The sequence below is a fragment of the Harpia harpyja genome, chromosome 5 (assembly GCF_026419915.1).
Source record: "Harpia harpyja isolate bHarHar1 chromosome 5, bHarHar1 primary haplotype, whole genome shotgun sequence".
Classification (NCBI taxonomy): Eukaryota; Metazoa; Chordata; class Aves; order Accipitriformes; family Accipitridae; genus Harpia; species Harpia harpyja.
The window spans coordinates 23,495,504-23,514,563 of NC_068944.1; the positions used below are offsets into that span (position 1 = coordinate 23,495,504).

The 19,060-nt window shown below is 38.3% G+C and overlaps 1 protein-coding gene across 4 annotated transcripts; it reads left to right on the top strand.

Annotated features, from left to right (window-relative positions):
* Positions 1 to 64: 64 nt before the first annotated feature.
* METTL4 (methyltransferase 4, N6-adenosine) lies at positions 65 to 18,246 on the top strand. Of its 4 annotated transcripts, none has more exons than XM_052786963.1 (10): positions 65 to 162; positions 647 to 1,327; positions 2,103 to 2,165; positions 4,610 to 4,976; positions 7,236 to 7,305; positions 9,150 to 9,324; positions 9,539 to 9,645; positions 10,265 to 10,353; positions 12,765 to 12,881; positions 16,900 to 18,246. In XM_052786963.1, the coding sequence occupies exons 2-10, from the start codon at positions 899 to 901 to the stop codon at positions 17,043 to 17,045; spliced, it is 1,563 nt and encodes a 520-aa protein (XP_052642923.1). In that variant the 5' UTR covers positions 65 to 162; positions 647 to 898; the 3' UTR covers positions 17,046 to 18,246. The 4 variants fall into 4 exon arrangements, with proteins under 4 accessions (XP_052642923.1, XP_052642922.1, XP_052642924.1 ...); XM_052786962.1 differs by having other exon boundaries at positions 68 to 162; positions 816 to 1,327; XM_052786964.1 differs by having other exon boundaries at positions 117 to 175; positions 816 to 1,327.
* Positions 18,247 to 19,060: the final 814 nt, after the last annotated feature.

Genomic DNA, 19,060 nt, shown 5'->3' on the forward strand with positions numbered 1-19,060 from the left:
AAGCGTGAAGGGACGCGGCAGGGCGTGTCGTGTCGTTACTTCCGCTTGCCTGGCCCCTCCCCCATCCCCCACAAACCGCCTGATTCCCCTGGAAGTTCTTAGGAGAAGAGGTTGTGGCCGTACAACAAGATGGCGGCGCTCACTGGGGACGGAGCAGTGGGGGTAAATGTGTGAGGTGCTGCTGTGCTGTGGCGAGCCGCGGGGCTTTTCTCCGCCCGCAGCGAGGGACAGGCCGGAGGGCAGCCCCCTTCCTCCCTCCGCGCCGAGCACCGCGCACAGGCTTCAGCAGCCCCCCCCTCCCCTCTTCTCTCCGCCGCGGCGGTGCAGAGGGTGCTGTGCCGTCAGGCCGCTCTTCCCGCCGAGCGGCGGTGGGATGTGGCGGCGGGGGGCGGTTCTGGGGAAAAACCCGGGCTCCCAGTCCCTGTGTGCCTGCGGGCAGGGGCACTGGGGCCTGGTCTCCGCTGCGCTGATGCTGCGGCTGGCCCTGTGCTTGTGCCACTGCTCCCGAGTGCTGTCAGACATACCTAGTCTTGGTTCGTGTAATTGGTGTGCCGTAGTGCTCTTTTCTAACTTGTTGAAAGAGTTATCTTAGAGTAAATCTATACTTTATAAAATGATAGAAACTTATTTAAGACTTGCTTACTAGAGAAAAGTGAAATAGGGATGAAACAGAAGTCACGATGGGGAAACCGGCTGAAGTCTGAAGTTTCTGCAGTGTGTCCTGTGTGCGCATGGACGTGTCGGTCAGAAGATAGGTGCTACTCTATTAAACAGTGATAGTTCTGAAAAGTGAAATCTTAAAAAAATTCCCACAGGAGGAGTTTGCTCCAGGAAGTGCATATGATTACCAGGTACGGTCTCAGGGAGTTGATTTTTCTTCCTGAAAAGGGGAGCTGTGATGTCTGTGGTGCATCAGCTGACAGCGGGGTGGCTCGTGGATCATCTCTCTTTCATCAACCAGTGTGGCTATGAGATCTGTGACTCCTTTGCATACCCTGGTGGTGTCACTCTCGATACTTCTGTCACATCTACTGGAGATTGTCATGCTACTTCTACCTTTGCTGCCACCTCCTCATCAAGAGATGGTCCTATTCCTGGCCCTGGAGATGTGATAGAAACAGAAAGTAGAACAGCAAAAATGAGATACGTGTTTCGGGAGGAGTTCTTTGACGTTTCTAAGCCCCATATAGCTGCAGCTCCTGAGGAACAGCTGTGGCAGGGATGCCCTGAGGTGAGTCTCACAGAGATAAAGGCCAGCAGCAACAGAGAGGAACATCGAGAAGGAACCAAGAGTGGCATCAGAGATTCTGTTGCCAGTGCTAAGAAGGTATGTTCTCCATAATACAGTAAACTACAGTAATCCCCTGGTAAATAATACGCCACTAACATTGTCTTGCGCATTTCAGTTTCCTGAGGTTATGTAGGAGAGCAGGAACTTGTCCACAATAGATTTCAAGATGCACAGAAAACGTAAGCGCTCATGAGGATATTCTTGTGTCCCTTATGTCAGTAATGTGCATCCTATGACTCTAAAGCAGTGGCTTGCTCACAAAATCTTCTGATGTTGGTTGTTGTCAGGCACTTGAGCTGAAACTGTGGTAGCTGTCAAGATTGTGCAGATTAACAAGGAGGGGAGGACAGTATGAATTTACTTTTAATCTGTAGATTGTTCAGTACTGTTCCTTATGGACCAAAAAATATAAAGAGTCGCAGGTCTAAACTAACAAATGTAATCATGAAGACATAGTTAATTTTCTCCTGTTATTGGTAAACTGCACTTGGCAGCTGAACAAATACTTTCTAGTATGGGCCCAGAGGAGGCATGAACGTGAACTGTGGCATGCACTAGCTACCTTCAGATCCCAGTGCCATGAGTAACATAACACAGCTTTAAGCCTATGTACCTTGAGAATGCCTACAGCAGCCTAGGTATTTGGAGATCACCTTTTTGCTAATTGGTCTTACACTTGTGATGGAAAAAGATGGAAAGTTTCTTCTGCTTTTAAAAGTTAATCTGTACTTCAGGTATGTGTGGTTATTTTATTCCTTTCATCATGGAGTAATGTTGTTTTTTTTTTTTTCATTGCTTGCTCATTCTGCAGAAACGTAAAAGGAAATGTGTGTTCAACCAAGGTGAACTGGATGCTTTAGAATACCATTCAAAGGTAAGTCTGAACAAAAGTATGTTTTGCAAGTACATGAAACCTGACTTTGGGCATGTATGGAGTGCAAGACATAATTGCAAACAAGTTCTGTTCTTGTAGCTTTTTCCACTAACAGGAAGGTACTCTCTCCAGTCCTGAAATGAATAAGTGCATACAGAGAATGTCTTCTGTGTAGATACATATGAAACAAACTGGACATGAAACTGCAGGTGAGACATTTTGAAGAGCTGGAAGCTGCATTCACAAAATATCCTTTACTGTTATGGGTAACTGAGCGTTATATAGTGATGAGTTGAGTATTAGTTGAACAGGAAGTGACTCATTTGAAATAAACAGTGTAACCTGTTCTGAAGATCAGCTCATCTTTAGTATGTCAGGACACTGTGCTGAAGTTACTTAAAGCTCCTCTGACCAAATGCGCTCCAAGATGTCTCGTTCTGCTAATGAGAGAGAATTTTTCACTCTAACATTTTACATTGTTGTACTAAAGCATCATGAATGAATTAGAATTCAAGTCTCTATTTAGGCTCGCATCAGTGATGTACTGGTGAAGTTACAACTGAATTACACTGAAGCATTTTAGTAAATCCTAGAAATGTAATCTGTGGATCATGTTTGATGTATTCTTACTGCTTTCCTAAATAGTGATGTGAACCTGAACTAGGACCTACACTTGCTTTCTTTCCTCTGACAAAGGTGCTAGTCATATTGGGCTTTTTGTTTAATTCTGTTCCTCTTGGACTATATTTAAATGACTAAATTTTTCTTTTACGTGGCAACGATTTTGTAGTAAACGTGCAGTTTGCTATGATACAGGGTAGAGGTCCTGTAATTATTGTGAATAGGCTATGCATGTGCAGAATCGCCTTAAAGGAGAGAACTTTGAAGCTCAACATCAAACAGAGGTTTATGAGTTTGAAAACCTTTAAGCTAAAATAAAGTAATTCACAGGAGGAATAAGGGAAGAAATGAAGAGAAGTTTGATGTCTTGGGGGCCATGTAACTTCAAATGATTTTTGGTGATTATGCAAAAAAGACACAGTTTTGAAAAATTTGTGATCCCAGTTAGCCTCCGATACCATTCACAGATTAGAATGTATTGTTTTTTACTGTATTTGTAGTGTTAAAGGTTGTAGCTCTGCAAGTCAATTCAGATTATTTTGGCACTTAACTTGTATCTTTAGAATCATTTTCCAAAAAAAAAAACCCCCAAATTTGTGTCTGTCAGTGAAAGTAGGCGTTGAATCCATTTATGAATTTCAGTCGGAGTCAACACAGGGAACAGTACAAAATAGGCTAAATTCCTTCAGCAGCCATTTGTTAAAACTACTGTTTAAATTGCTTGATGGTCAAGAGGCTTTGTCCACCTGCGAAATAACACATGGGTGTAAGAAGAAAAGCCATCAGCATTAATTCAGCTGTACAACTTGTAGCATTTCTAAAGATATATTTACTAATTCTGTTTAAGTAGTATGAACTTTTACTATCACAAACCTAGGTACTTAAAAATTATGACTTTGTCCCCTCAGATGTCTAGATGGTGGCACTATTAAAGAAATGATTAAAAAACCATATCCTTCTCCCCCTATTAATTTGGAAATTGTAATAAACAGTATTTTGTAAAAACATCTTGTAAAGTTGAGGATTCCGTAATTAGGAGCTTTAGAAACCATAAGTATTTAAAACCATTAGTAACTGTGATAATTTGCCACTGTAACTGGCAATATTGCTGTTCTCAGTGAACAAAAATGCCTCATTCATAATTAAAACTCGTAAAGGTTCAATGATCTGGGAATAAACTAGTTCTCTACATTTTGCAATGAGAGCGTGCTGAAGTGAATGAGAGTGTATGTAGATCCAAGAATCTTGTCTTCCTGGACTCACTGGCAGGTTATTTGAGAGGTGTGTCACTTAGAAAAGTTGCAAAAACAAATTCTAATAATGTAATTTGATTTCTGATTGTACTTCCATATTACTTTTAAAATGCATAAACTATTGTTTTTCAAAGTGAATTAAAATGTGGGAAAATAATGATTTTTAGATCCCAGTATACATATCAATTAAAAATATATTTATGGGCACAGTAACTTGAAATTAGATTAGAATTTTAACTTATACTTCAAATTATAACTTTGAAATTTATGTTTGTTTGAAATAATAATATTCCACCTCTGTTGTCTGTGAAATGTTTTATTCAGTAGTCTCTCACTCTTTCTTTTTCCAGGCTTCTAATTGTTGTAACTTTACTGAAAATACAACAGCAAAAGTCAGCATGGCCTTGTTAACATGCCCTTGTAGCTTTTGAGTCAATGATCTCAGTGTTTGGCAGGGATCCTCTTCCCGCCCTGCAGATTGAAAATGTTTTGACTTCTGTTGCGTTCCCTGATCAAGTAGATACCTGAAAGATTGTTTCTTCTTCCCTTGTTTTTTTTATGACCATACAGGTCAGGAACTTCATTTGGGAAGGCACTTTGCATTTAGTCCAAGAAGGACTCAAAAGTGGTTTTCTTCACCGCAATACTGCAGAACTCAGTTGCAGGAAGACTGTTGTTCCTGGGCACTTTGGCTGTGGGTTGGCTGAATTATGTGAAATGGCAAAGAAGTTTCCAGCTGTGAATGAAAGTGACCATCAAGCTGTACATGTGCTAGATGATGAAACCTCCATTCCAGAGCAGGACCTGCTTTCGTGTGTTACAGAAAACAGCTCAAATTCTGCAAAGATAGTTGTGTTAATGGGGCAGAAGTACTTGGTGCCACCAAAAAGCAGTTTTCTTTTATCTGATATTTCGTGTTTACAGCCCCTGCTAAGCTGTAAGTATCTTAGGCACTAGAACTTACCACTTCTCTCCTGCCTGAGAAGGGCAGTTAATGTCAAGATGACTAAGGACTCAACGAAGAGATTTTAATATACAGCATCACACTGATAGGAAATGCCGTTGCAAGCTTTCAAAGTGGTATTTCTAACTTTGTGCAAATAGGTAAGGGTTTTCAAAGGAATCTTGAGTGGTTAGGAGCTCATGTCATGGGGGGATTATCTATCTCCAGGAGGCCCCTTTAAAAATCTCAGCCAAAATATGACAGTTTGAGAGCATGTTCTGAGCCACTGTCAGTACAGAAGTCATATAAACGCATTAAATTGGGACTAGCTATGCTTCTGGGTCCCTATCCCACAGAACGAGGCTTTAACATAGGTAAATCCATGCTGCTATGCTGCGGTTGGGGTGGTGTTCCTGCTGTCTTGGTTTTTAGCTAGATTAGACCATGGGAGAGGGATGAGGTTATGCACCTTAAAGCAAGGGTTCTCTTACAGATTCATCCTGTTCACCGGCAGGGTCTATTTAGATTGGCATGAACTGATTGTGAAATCAACCCCAGTGTCCCCAGAGAAGATAAATAACAGTTTGAGAGGCTGCTGCCCCCAGCTGGAGGTGAATGCCACTTTAACAAGACCATGAGTAGCAAACATGAGTTGACTGCTCAGCTGCTACATTTCAGCTGAGAGTATTGGCTTAAGCCAAAATCAGTGATGGGGAAATGGTGGGGTTTTAGAATTAGTAACTCCTCTGTAAAAGTAGATCAAAAGCTATCCAAGCCAGTATCCCCAGCCTTAACGGGCCATGCAGAAAGCTTTAAGTTGGCAACATGTGGCAGTCTTCACTGTACTTCATTGTTCCATTAGCTTTCAATTTGACCATTATTATTATTATTATCAGCAGCAGCTAAGCTTCATCACACAGTCTTATAGGAAAGATGTTGCCTGTGAGCAAGAGCTGGGCATTACTGCTCTTCCCTCTAATCAGTAATTTTAGATTTGTTAGTTATGTATGTTTCCTCCCTTCTAATGTGCAACTTAGATGTTCACTGATTTTTTTTTTTCTTTTTTTAATTAAGAAGACATGCAGGAGGTGGAATCTTATTATCCAAATAATAATTTTATATGTGAAGTCCAGAATTTAGCCAGTTAGCTGTTTTCAACTGTATGAAAGAGGGAAGATCACTATCACTGTGCTATCACTATGCACAGCTGTTTGGATTCTCCCAGAGGTCAGAGAGCAGTCCAGGAAGTTTGAGAAAATGCTTTTGAAGTAACCAACAGTGAATGTTAATATAATGCCATGACTTCAGATTTTTTTTTTTTGTTTGAGGAAGTCTACTGTCCATTTTTATTACTATTTTTCTTCTTCCCTTTCACCTGCTGGAAGAGAAATACTTCTGCTGGTCAGCCTACTGTCAGGATAACACCTCCAATGTTAATAAAGGAATAAGATGTAGAAAGCACATTTAATGGACATTAAAGTTTAAGCTGTTGTTCTTATTCTTATTAGCTATTTAAATAATTAGCATCAGACTCAATGAAGGAACAAATATGTTCTGTGGAAAAAATAAAATTGGAGAGTCCTGGTTTTTTTATGGATATGTCCTGTATCTTCTGTCCTCCAACTAAAGTAAACCCAGCTTCTCCCATGAAAACTCTTTCAGTTCTGTTCCTCTTGTCCATTAATCTCCATTTCATATACTGGGTCTAGCGCTCTGTCTCTCTTCACCTCCAGTAGTGCAAAACACAGTTTTGCAGGGTTTTTTTTCCAGGGCTGGTTTGGAGCTCTGCACGTCCCAATTGGCCTGCTGAAAGATCAAACAGGACAGGAATCTTGTGTTCAGGGCTGCAGCCTTTCACTCAGCTGGGTGCCTTATTACATAGCTTTTGTTAGGAAACTCAGAGAAATTTTCATCTTAGACTTGCACTCTGCTATCAGGTTTTTTTTTATGGAAGTCCCCAAGTTGTTCAAAATTTCTTGGAGGGATCTGACACGGATCATATAAACGACCTTTCCTTAGGTAATCACCCCAAAAATCTCTGAAGTATATCATTATCTGAATTAAAACAAGCATGCTGGAAGCTTTTAACTTCTTATTTGGAAAGAACAGAAGAAAGTTGTGAGTTTGCTGCATAGTTGGTTCTTTAAATGTTGTCTGTATGTGGGTAGTTAAGCCTTCATCAGTTTTAACTAGTACATTTATTTTAAAACTAATTTATTGGCTTTTTTTTTTTTTTGTAATTTCACTTCCCAGACAAGAAAAAATATGATGTAATTGTGATTGATCCACCATGGGAGAACAAGTCTGTTAAAAGGAGTAACAGGTAAATTTTACAGTAAAATCAAACAAACTCTCATCTTGGCTTACAATGGGTAATTAACATTTTAATGTACTGATGCACTCCAAGACCAATAGAACTGTGAGACTGTAGCTTAAACTAGCAAATATTTTGGCACATGCCTACCTTCAAGTCTGTGAAATGTCTTGGGGATTTCACTGAAATGACTTGGATACTTTGCATACAAAATATTTGCAAGAGTAGATTTTAAATTACCTAACTGGTGAGAGAATGTTAGTCCTTGAGACCTATAAGGAAAGTCTGGAGTGAACTGTTTTATAAGGCCCAGATCATGCAGATACTTATTTGAAATTATTAGGGTTACTTCAGTGGGCATAAAGCTGGATAAATAGGTATTTCCAGGACTGAGATTTTTAATTATTTTTTTTTTAATTTGAGCTATAGTTTGAGCTTCAGTCTGATGGGTAGAAGAGAGGAAGTGATAATGCAGCAGTAAAATCCTCAAGTGCAATAGGAACTTTATGAAGTCATTAACTTAAAATTTTTATGGGCTTCCTTCTCCACTGAATAACATCAGGCTTATGCCAGTGGAGCTCTCTTGATTATCGTAGAATTGTACTCATGTGAAAGAAGGACAGACAGAAAATAATGGCCTTACAACTTTCTAGAATAATGTCTACTGTAGCTTTTGAAGTTTGTTATGAAGATATAATTTGAAGATGCAGAGACTGATTAGTAGGTTTTACTTTGAAAGCCCTACAGACACCTCTAGAAACTCAGAGTTAAACTCATTCAGGTGTCTTTCTTAACTATGTAAGTTGCTCAAAGGAAAACTGTAGTTATTCACAAGCATGAATTAGCCAGCAAGACCCCCTCTCCCTTACAAAATAAGGGCAAAATGTGGAAGAGCTATCACTGCTGTTAGTTACCTTGTTGACGGCTAATCTTTGTTAAGCTTTTCACATCTGGGTTGTGAATCTTGTTTTCTCTGGACAGGCTAGTCCAAGAAGTATTTTGAATTTATCCTTGTTACCTGTTTCTCACTGTTGTTCTCACTGTTGCATTGTATAGGGATCCCAGGTACTCTGATGGTGGCTGTTGATTGCAGTAGGCAGTGTGCCAATGTTTTTGATGCTGCAATTTTGTAGGTTCCATGAATTGCAAACCACTAATAGTGTAGAGTAGCATCATGAGAAAAATGGTAGAACAGGACAGAATCTGGAAAGCATACTGTATTCACCTATGTAGCATACAGTTAGCTCAAAAATTCGCAGAACTGTTCTGAATAACCTAGAGAACTTTTACCATGAATGGTAATTTAAAAATAATGAATAAGTTCTGCAAATAATTGGAGAAGTGATTACTCTTTTATGACCTTTTAACTTGCCAGTCAAATTAGTGTTGCCCTTGTGCTTGTAAATGACTCGCTTGTCATTCTCATTCAGAAGAGGGATTGCTTATTATGAAAAGTGAATAATTTTACGTTGACTAAAGAGCTACTTTTCACTAAATAGCTTTGTTCTGGCGAAAAGATGAGAGTATTGAATTACATATGATAGTTCTTAAATTAAACATGGGCTTTTAGACTTCAGAATCACAACTCGTAATACTTTATTTGGGGGAATAGTAGAAATATGTAGTTAAAGGTTCTGCTCAGTAAAACTTAAGTACATACACTAATGGTTTTCTATCAGATTCTATCAGATTTGGCCACTGGGTGTCAGTCTTGATCCATTTTTATCACTTGTGTTGTCAGGAGATAATTCTTGAAATGTCTTGGCTGTGTAATTTCTTTATCCATTTGTGTTGCTTTGCAATTTTTATATTTGGTATATGTTAACTTGCTTTCTCACTGTATTGGCATATAGATACAGCCACTTGTCTTCATGGCAAATCAAGCAGATTCCTGTACCAGCACTAGCTGCTCCAAATTGTCTTGTAGTCACGTGGGTGACTAATAGGCAGAAGCACTTACGTTTTGTTAAGGATGAACTTTATCCGTATTGGTCTGTGAAAACACTTGCTGAGTGGCACTGGGTAAAAGTAAGTTCTCAATTTGTTTTGTTGCTTTCTTGGAGACTGAGAGGGCTTGCACTATGACACTTTATATTCTTATACTTTGTGTATTTACTGCTATGTGCTTTTGTATTTCAAAGGTATGGTATCATCAGTATCTTCCTTTTTATCAAAGAAAATGTCTCGGAAAAAGTTGTGTATGAAAACCTTCCACTGTGTATTTTTAACTCCTTTGTGTTAGATTACTAGAGCTGGAGAATTTGTATTGCCTTTGGATTCTTTACACAAAAAGCCCTATGAAGTTCTTGTATTGGGAAGAGTTCAAGGAGATGTAAAGGAAACCTTAAGGTATGCCAGGATATTTATGGTAAATGTCTTTTTCAAGGCTGCTAGGATTCTCTTTGTATATATCACTTGTTCATAATACAATATAATGTCCCAAAATCTTCTCTTGGCATCATCTTTTGGCTGATTGTGGACCTAAAAATAGCCTTAATAGCTTTGGGATAAGGGAGTGCTTTAGTGAGGTTAAAGGATGGAAACCTTTGTCTGTTCTTCATATCTGTCTGTGTTTGGGAACTGGCTCAGATAAAAGCCTTGTGGACAGGGCTTGCTTTGCTGACAGGTTCTCTTGGACCATGAGTCCTTGGCACAGGCTGATGCCATTTTGGGGATGCCAGTGTTTTTCTACACATGAAAACATACAGGACTACATTGTTTGTTCTCAGTGGCTTTGTATGGCTATTGTTAACCTTGTTTTGTCTAAAACCTCAGTGATTTCATAAACTGTCCTTTTATATATTATGGCTGAGCAACATTTAACTTCCCTTAGACTTATCTGAAGTTTGACTGTGAAAGAACATTCTGTGTGTTAGCACCCATCTGAAGTAGCTCTGTGAGAGCTGCAGCATCACATTTGGTGATATTCATTCTCATACTTCTTTTCTTGTTCTGATTTATACGACAGGAAATCTGAGGATGTACTTCCAATTCCAGAACATAAGTTAATTGTCAGCATACCCTGCAGCCTGCATTCACATAAACCCCCTCTGACTGGTACGTTTTGTTTTGTTGCATAATGGTTCTGTAGGGCAGACTTGGATATCTGAAATGATGTACCTAGAATGAGATACCTTTATATATGAAGTGCCTTAATTTCCCATATGCCAAGCAATTTCGCCTAGCAGGACTTGTGGTTCCTCAGCGTTTCTAAAAATGTTGTCAGGAACCTAAATCTTGGTCTCTAAATAGCAATGTGAAAAGTAGAACTTCAAGCATTTATTGTATGAATGTTTTGGGTAGACATGTAAAAAAAAAAAGTTGCATTTTTAAAATTTGTTTTTTAAATGCTGCATGAACAGTTTACAGATACTGTATGTAGGAAGTTATGCCAAATGACCTAAAGTACCTTGCAGGGTGGGGATGAACTTTGGGAATATATAAAATAGAATATCTTCTACTTAGTTAATAAAAGCAGAAACCTCTTTCTTTATTATGTCATCCTGAAATAAATGTTCTTATTTCTGCATGAGTTGTTTATACACCTGCAGTACAGTTATGCCTTGAAATCCAAAAACTTACTTTAAAACTGTTAACAATAGGCAACAAATAGAGCATGCCCTGCTTATTTCTGAGGAGCTGTATTTAATTTACTGAAATTGATGCAGTAACTCCAGCCGGCCAGTTACAGTGGGTATAAATTCAACTTTTCAGAATTTAGTCCAAAGGATTTGAAGATTTCTGTGTGTTATGTTACCTTTTGCACTTTGTTCTGGAGCACTCTTACTTTTGACTAATTTCATCAATAGAAAGTTGTACTACTTTCATCGTTATAACACCTGAGTGCCTTACAATGCTGTGGTAAGAAACATATTTAATACCTCTCACAAAAATGGTTTCATCGTCCCCCAAGGGGAAAACTCATGATGAATTGTGCTGTGTAATCACATCAGAAAAGGCAGGTGGAAGAAATGCACGGTGCTGTTGGAGAGGAGAGGCATCACAGTTTGCTTCACTGACACGCTTTCCGTTTTCTGTTCCCAAGGAACAGAGCAACTTCAGTTAGGAAGCTGATCTGGACAGTTGTTATATGTTCACAGAGGAGAGACACCTCCCCCCCCCCCCAAAAAAAGGCAATTCTAGGAGAATCTTTTTGCAGTTCTGAAGCCACATCTTTAAGATTAGGGCTACAGCAGGAAGTATGTGTGTTGATTTAAGATAATGAATGGTAGGGTAGTGATTTGTGAGACAGCCACCTAGGGCCTCTTCAGAAAACCAATACTTAGCAGCACACTCAGACACAAACAGGAAACTTGTGAGAGATCCAAGGGTGCAAAACAGCAGGTTTTATGTGTTATGGAGAATTCTAGTGCCAGAATGGTCCTCAGAACCATTCTTTTGTAGGGCAGAAGCTAGAGACCATATTGGGGAATCCTTTATAAATGATGATCCTGAATGGGTTTTGAAAGAAATTGTCCATGCGAATTTACATATTTCTTGAGTCTTGAATGATGGGATTTGATACCATTGTGCAGCATTTGTGTTTCTCTTTGAAAAATGAATTTGCTGTTGCGCAATATCAGCGATTTACAAGGTTTTTATAAAAGTCCACGTACCAGTTTCGGCACCTCCATTCAGAACATGGTTATGGAATGAAAAGGTAGACCATAAGACAAAAGCTAATTGCTGATGCTTTGACTTCAGTGTTGTAAAAGGGTATCACTTTCATGACAGGACAATATTCTCAAAGTGGCCAGTAGAGAGCAGCTGAGCCACATCCTAGAGTGGTTCAGCAGAAATTTGAACAGAAGCAGAGATTTGGCAGTGGGGGAGAAGGACACTTGATGAATCACACACTTTCTTTATGCTTTGTTTAAGTAGTAAAAAAGCCAAAAATATTAGTATTTGCTGATGCTGTCTGGCACTTTATTTCTTATTACTACTATAAAGGTTGTATGTTGGTACATATGTGGCCACTTAATGACTTCTAACAGTTTATCTCTCTGGGGGAAGAGAAAGATGGAAATTAAAGTAAGCCATCAAAAAGAGATGTTTGGGTTCCTACAGTGCATTTAAGCATGAAATTGTGACCGTAGGGGTTTTTGGTGATGCATGTGCTGTGTTCAATGCTTAGAGTTTTAATACGTCATTGTAAATGTACTTAAGCTTCCTTATGCAAGTGTGTTAAAATGAAATTTTATTACTCCTGGTTTTGATTCAAATAACAGCAGGTTTTCTTCCTAATTCAATTCAATGTTGCTCTTAGAAGACATAGAAGGTATTCTATTATGCAGATGAAGTAATGTAGAACTTCAAACACCTTTTTTCCTTTTCCTGTTTCATAGATCCTTCTTGTTATAGCCATTTCTCCTCCAGTTTTTAAGTATGTATGTTTATTGTTAGAAAATAAAATTGTCATATAGGAGTATGCCTGAAAACATTGGAATTAATTCTTGGCTGTGTTCTAGCTGCTTTGTGTATCTCCAGCAGAAGAGTGCAATGGGAAATCTTGGGAACTCCGTCCTCCTGTGGCAACCCTGGCTTGTTAGGCCACGTTATAGAAGTGGTTTTGGAAGTAAAAAGAAGTAAATGCCTTTTGTTTCCTTATGCACCTTGTGAGCCCTTACTGTTAGGCTAATTATAGGTGCATCAACATCTATGTTTAACTTGAAGCTCAGGAAAGATGCAGAAATTGTAAAGCCGTCTTTGTGCTGAGTCTCAGGTCTTTTTCTGGTCCTACTCTGTTCAGGGATTAGACAAACTGGGCAATAAGGACCTGTACACTGCAGACTCTTTTGAAGGGTTACTATGAAATGAGTTCAGTCATGTTCTTTGTGCTTTGTATGGCTCACAAATCAGACAGTGAAAAGCCGATAGTCATTTTCACTTGTTTCCAATTTGCCATGCAGAACTTGCTATTTAGGTAATGAAAGTTCAAAAGATAAGGGGAAACTGTTGCTTGTTTCAAAAATGATTCTTCCTTTTGCTTATTTAAACATTTTTAGCAGCATGCATCTTCAATACATGTTTAGGATTAAGAATAGGCAGCTATGGGTAGGTACTGGATTGCCAGATCGCACTTCAGAAGGAAGTGGGTTTTCTGGAAGACCACTGTTACGTCTACCAGCAGGCTTTGTGCTGGCTTCATGTGTCATAGGGCATTAGATGCCCAAGTATAGGTGCCTGAGTTGCTGTCATAGTGACATTATGACACCTGCAAGTGATAAAGAATAATCTATTTATCATCTATTTAAGTGGTACCTGTAAGTAGATAGAAGTAATTCTGTGGGTTTGTTTGTTTTTTTTAAATCTAGAAAAACTTTAATATTTAATCTTTCTACTGATGTAGATCCTCTAACCTGTCTTCAGAGGAAAAAAACTCCAGAGTTTTCTTAAGGGCTGCAAGTCAGATCCATGTGTGTTAAGATAGCCTTCTGGTGGTATAAAAGCCTAACAAGCTATAATTTATAACTTGAACACTGACTTTTCCTACTTTAAGGAAACCAGTGTAATGAGATTTTATGCCAACAAAATATAGCCACATTATTGCCCTCTTGATATGGTAATTTCCATTGCAGTGCAAGCTACTGCCTGATGTAATTATGTAAATGCCTACAACCTAGCAATGAAAAATCATACTATAACGTGATCTTGAATTATACGTAATCTGTCTGTTTTTAAAAAAAACTCTGACTTTAAAAAACGGCCCTCTCTCTGGCAGCAGGAGAGGGGGAGATTCCTGGGACTTCCTTTTTAAATGCTATAACCAAGTCGATTGAAAGATTGGCACAAGCTTCTTGCTTCTGCTGAACTGACCCATTTTTTGGCTACCTCTTCTTTTGCTTTCTGGTGAACCAATCTTTGAAGTTGGTTGAATCTCCTAAGTGTGCTTTTAAAATTTGTTCTCTTAGGCATGGAAGTTCTTGGTGCTTAGTAAAACTGCTTTTGATTACTGGACTTAGTGCTGTGATGATATTTTTTATCTATACATTTTAAGAACAAACGTCAACATTACTTATGTGCTCTTAATAAAATTTTGTCACCTAAATAATTGCTTCCTCTACTTAGAAGCCTATATAAAGCATAAAATATTTCTATTTTGTTTTTATATGGAAGGGGGGGAAAAGTTACATAAAGCCTGACTCTGCAGTAAGCTCTACATGATCTTATGCCTATTAGAATCAAAAAGATATCCTACAGATGTCAGGATCTGCTCACAGAGAGCTTATTGAAAGCTTTGAAGCTTTGCTTTCCACAGTCTCTCCCTTCTTTTCTGTGGAAAAAAGTGCAACCTCCTGCAACATGGGCTTTCTTAGAAGATCAAGAAAATAGATTTTTGGAAGACCTTTGTTAAAGTCATAGAATGGTTTGGGTTGGAAGGGAACTTTAAAGGACATCTAGTCCAAACCCCCCTGCAATGAGCAGGGACATCTTCAACTAGATCAGGTTGCTCAGAGCCCTGTCCAACCTGACGTTGAATGTGTCCAGGAATGGGGCATCTACCACCCCTCTGGGCAACCTGTTCCAGTGTTTCATCACCCTTGTTGTAAAAAATTTCTTCCTTCTATCTAGTCTGAATCTACCCTAAAAAGTCTGTCCCCATCTTTCTTATAGGCCCCCTCTAAGTACTGAAAGGTCACAATAAGATCTCCCCCAGAGCCTTCTCTGCTCCAGGCTTAAGAACCCCAACTCTCTCAGCCTTTCCTCATAGGAGAGGTGTTCCATCCCTCTGATCATGTTGGCAGCAAACTGTGCACAAGAAATCCTTAACTAAGTAGAGCATGGAAAAAGAACAATAAATTTTACACATTTTTTTTAATACGGTGGGTTTGAAAAATATGGTATAAAAGCAGCTACTCATAAGTGGTGTCTAATTAGATGAACTCCTGTGACACCAAACAGCAATGTTCAGTGAAGCAAGCTTTCTGTCAGAATGTACATTTTCCTCTAAACCTCCCAGTCTCTTCTCTGCAAATGTTAGGTTTGTTTAAACATTTTAGCTTGCCTCTAAAAGCAGCAGGTTTTTAGAATGATTCCTGCTGGTAGCAGTATTTTTTAGATTAAAAGCTGCCTTGATGACAACACATCTGAGACGTTCATTTGACATTTGTTAAATATTGGGTGAAGAAGAATAGATTTATATGCCATGCCAAAATACAAGAAAGTCTGGAAACACCTATTACAGAATATTTATGAAAAAGTTTTGAATGGATTGAAGCTTTGGAAGAAGCGATCATGTAGGTAGGAAATGCATCTGGGGTTGGTTAACATTCACTAGACAGTGAAGTCGATGCTCATTTTTCTGCAACAGGAGCAATCCATGATAAGATCAGCTGGGGTCTCCTGCAGGGAGTCTGTGACTGGCAAACTTGATGCAAAAAGTCAGAACTTGGATTGCACCAAAAAAAAAAAAAGCATTCCCTCTCATACTTTGACGTATGCTGATTGGATGTATTTTTGCTTTCTGCAATGATCATGTCTGAAGAGACTGAGTTAAGCAACATAATGTTGGATTTATGAGCTGGATTTTTAAGCTACAGAGATGCAGAAATCACTGGTGGATCTGATAAAAAAATGACCAAGATATCCTCTGGAAAAGGAAATAGTTTCATAGTTTTTCTTCTTTTGTCCTCAGTAATAAAAATAAAAACTTAACATGTAATTTTCAGTATAGATATGTTTTTCAGTCTTTCTGCCTCCTTTGTTTTTCTCATACATATTTTTATACGTAATATCTTTGTAGCTATTTCCTGAAACCTAGTTCAGAATTTGTTTGACCCAGCCACAAACTAAATGGCTCTGTATGACAAGTAACATGTTTAACAATAAACTGTTTGCAATAATATTTTCCAGGTGAAATGCAAGATCTTTTTCTATCACTCCAAGAATACCAGTCATAATCGGTGACATAATTGATGTTAACAACAGGCATCTATTTATTTGGGTTTAAGCAGTAAAAATGCCCAACCATAGAAGAAAATTGAGATTTATGTTACTGAATGAAAGAACACAGTTACATAAATATTTCTTCGGTTGCCGAGTTGGTATTGGGGAAGAAGTCCCTCCATTTTTATAGCCCTTTTACTGCTATGCTTATTTAACTGATGTTTCTTATTTTACCTTTTAACGGTTATCATCAAAAAAATGCTTTTATCCCCTTTAAGATGCAGAGAAGAGTGTGATCTTAATTAAGGAAAGGATTTATTTATGTATTTTTAGAAATGTTGCCCCCATGTTATAGGAGCTAAGTGAGTCTTTAGGAGGTGTTTGGTTGATATTAGTGAAAAATTCAGAACTCATCTATGTAGAGGCTGAAATAAATCCTCATTCCCTTTCTCTAAATGAAAACCAATAAATCAAGGCTATTGAAGGCCTTGACAGTATTGTTCAGACTCTCAAGGGCACTTATTTAAAATTACTTTCTCACTATAAATAGTCCAGCTATTTGATGAAACCCCTGAAGTTAATTTGCTGTCTCTCCCTTTTTTAATGAAACATTCAGTTTTTCATCCACTAGCAGCACAGGGGAGGTTTTATTTGTTTACTATTGTGATTTGTACCTTTGTCACTGTTGTTATCTTTGTGTTTTTTTCTCTTGCACAGGGGTTCTGGCAGATTTTATCAAGCCAGATGTGGAATGCTTGGAGTTGTTTGCTCGGAACCTACAGCCTGGCTGGACCAGCTGGGGAAACGAGGTTTTGAAGTTTCAGCACATTGATTATTTCACTCTTCTGCAGAATGAAACCTAAGTTGGGTCTCTTGTGAAAAGAATTTCTTAATTGTGAAATTCCACGCCTTCCTAGCAGACTCTCGAACTTGCCTTTATTAGTGATGGTGCACTCAGAAGGTAACAGAAATAAAACCAATCGCACTTCCGTTAAAATTCTTGAAGTGACAGGGTATCTGTTTAATGGTATCTCCATTTGTACAAGCTGGTCCTTTATTCTGATGATCTTGAGATATTTAAATACTGATGTTAGAGTGTAAGTCCATCCCTGTTTTTTTCAAACCTCAAGAAAAGAAAGATATTTTAAAGTATTCTCACTGCAGCTATCAAATCTGAGCATCATAAGTGCTACAGTTTTGTACTTGTAATGTATTATTTTAAAAGAATGATAATGTATTATTTTTAAAGAGAGCAGTGGAAGTAAACAGTTCTGAATTACATGTTTCCTTAAAGAAGATTGTTATTTGCAAAACAGTGAATTTTGAACTAAAATAATTATGAAGACAGTGTATACTCCTATATGTTTGTATCTGTCTGTCTACCTTAGAGGAAATAAAAGGAGCAGTGCCTGGGTTAATTGGCAAATGAATTGTTCACTGACCACATTCTATGTAAAATTACTTTTTAAAAACAGTCAGCAATTCCATCTTTCTGTGTATGGTGTTAATTGTTTGAATACATTGTAAATGATCAGTCTCAATATCTTACAAATTCTGCATATGAAACTGTTAAATCTAACTGAAATTTTAACAGATTATAAGTATTTTAAAAATTCTCTTTCCTTATGTTCTTGGAACATTAAAAAGCCATGCCCGTGAGCTGTATTTTTCAGCTAGCATAAAAATGTTAGGTTTTTTTTTTTAAGAATGGTACACTTTGTGTGTCCTTTGCTGCCCTTAGATTTGCTTTGAAAAATAAAAAAGGAGACTTAATGAAGCCTCTGCCACTTACACATTTGCAGCAGTAGAGGCAGAGCTGCTGGACAAGCTGATTTTCCTGATTGCAAGCTCCCGAGTTCTGTTTATAATGGGGAACAAAATGCATTGCATACCTTCCTTACATGAATTTCCCTTTTGGAAGTCTGATGAGCTGTGGAGGTTTTTAAATTAAGCTTTAAATGTTAGCAGATTATTTTAAAATAATTTTATAACAAAAATTAACATAAAAACTTGTCAGTGTCTTATTTGCAGACCCAGTTTCTGTATTACTGTTAAATTTCACATTTTGCCTATTGGAGCAGTGAAGTTAACAAAACAAGGAAAATGCTTTTTTTTCCTCCCCCCCCCCAGTTAAACATATATTCAAAATAAGTAAATAATGTAATAGTGAAAGTAGTTACCAAGCAAAACAGTTCCTACTGCATGATTTTATTTAGCCTACCTTTTAAACTGTCAGTACGTAAGCAACCTTACCTACAACTATAAGGGGTAAGAAGGTTGCTTTCAGTTTTACAAGACATTCCCTATCTGGAGGTTTTGTATTCCCAGGCAGAATTCCCCTGCCCTCCCAAGATGGTCTCATTCAGTACTGAATGAGAGTACGAGACTCAGGTATGGAATAAATCTGCTGCACATATCTTGTTTTCCCTTTGTACTCTATAAAACAGCACAAGAAATGATGATATTGTCTGTTCCATGTCCTGCTGCTATGAATGGCTTTAGATTATCTTTTAATTGCAAATGAAGAAAAGGGATGAACAATCTTAGAGATCAGGAAACCACCTTTCTCATCCTTTGAGATACATAGCAGAGCCCTTCTAAGGGAATGACCTTCTTCAAGCTGTTTAAGAATTGATGACCTATTTAATCTGTCTCTTCTGTGGAGTTCCTTTGCAAATCAAGGCCTTCTAGCCCTTCCTCTGTCTTCTGAGCTGCCATGCTCAGAAGCTGAGCAGCTAATTGCAGCAGCTGGGAATCCAGCCTCCTGAGTATGGTTTGTATGTAGAGGGCATATGCAGGCAGGCTGTAACCTTCTCAGACTGGAAATCAAAAGTTGAAGATTGGAGTCTAAATAATACCTGATCCTGTCATAAATAGG

Coding starts and splice junctions, on each gene's coding strand:
- METTL4 (XM_052786963.1), top strand. CDS start 899: ATGTCTGTGGTGCATCAGCTGACAGCGGGGTGGCTCGTGGATCATCTC. Junction 7,306..9,149: donor TCTGTTAAAAGGAGTAACAG/GTAAATTTTACA, acceptor ATTGGCATATAG/ATACAGCCACTTGTCTTCAT. Junction 9,325..9,538: donor CTGAGTGGCACTGGGTAAAA/GTAAGTTCTCAA, acceptor CCTTTGTGTTAG/ATTACTAGAGCTGGAGAATT.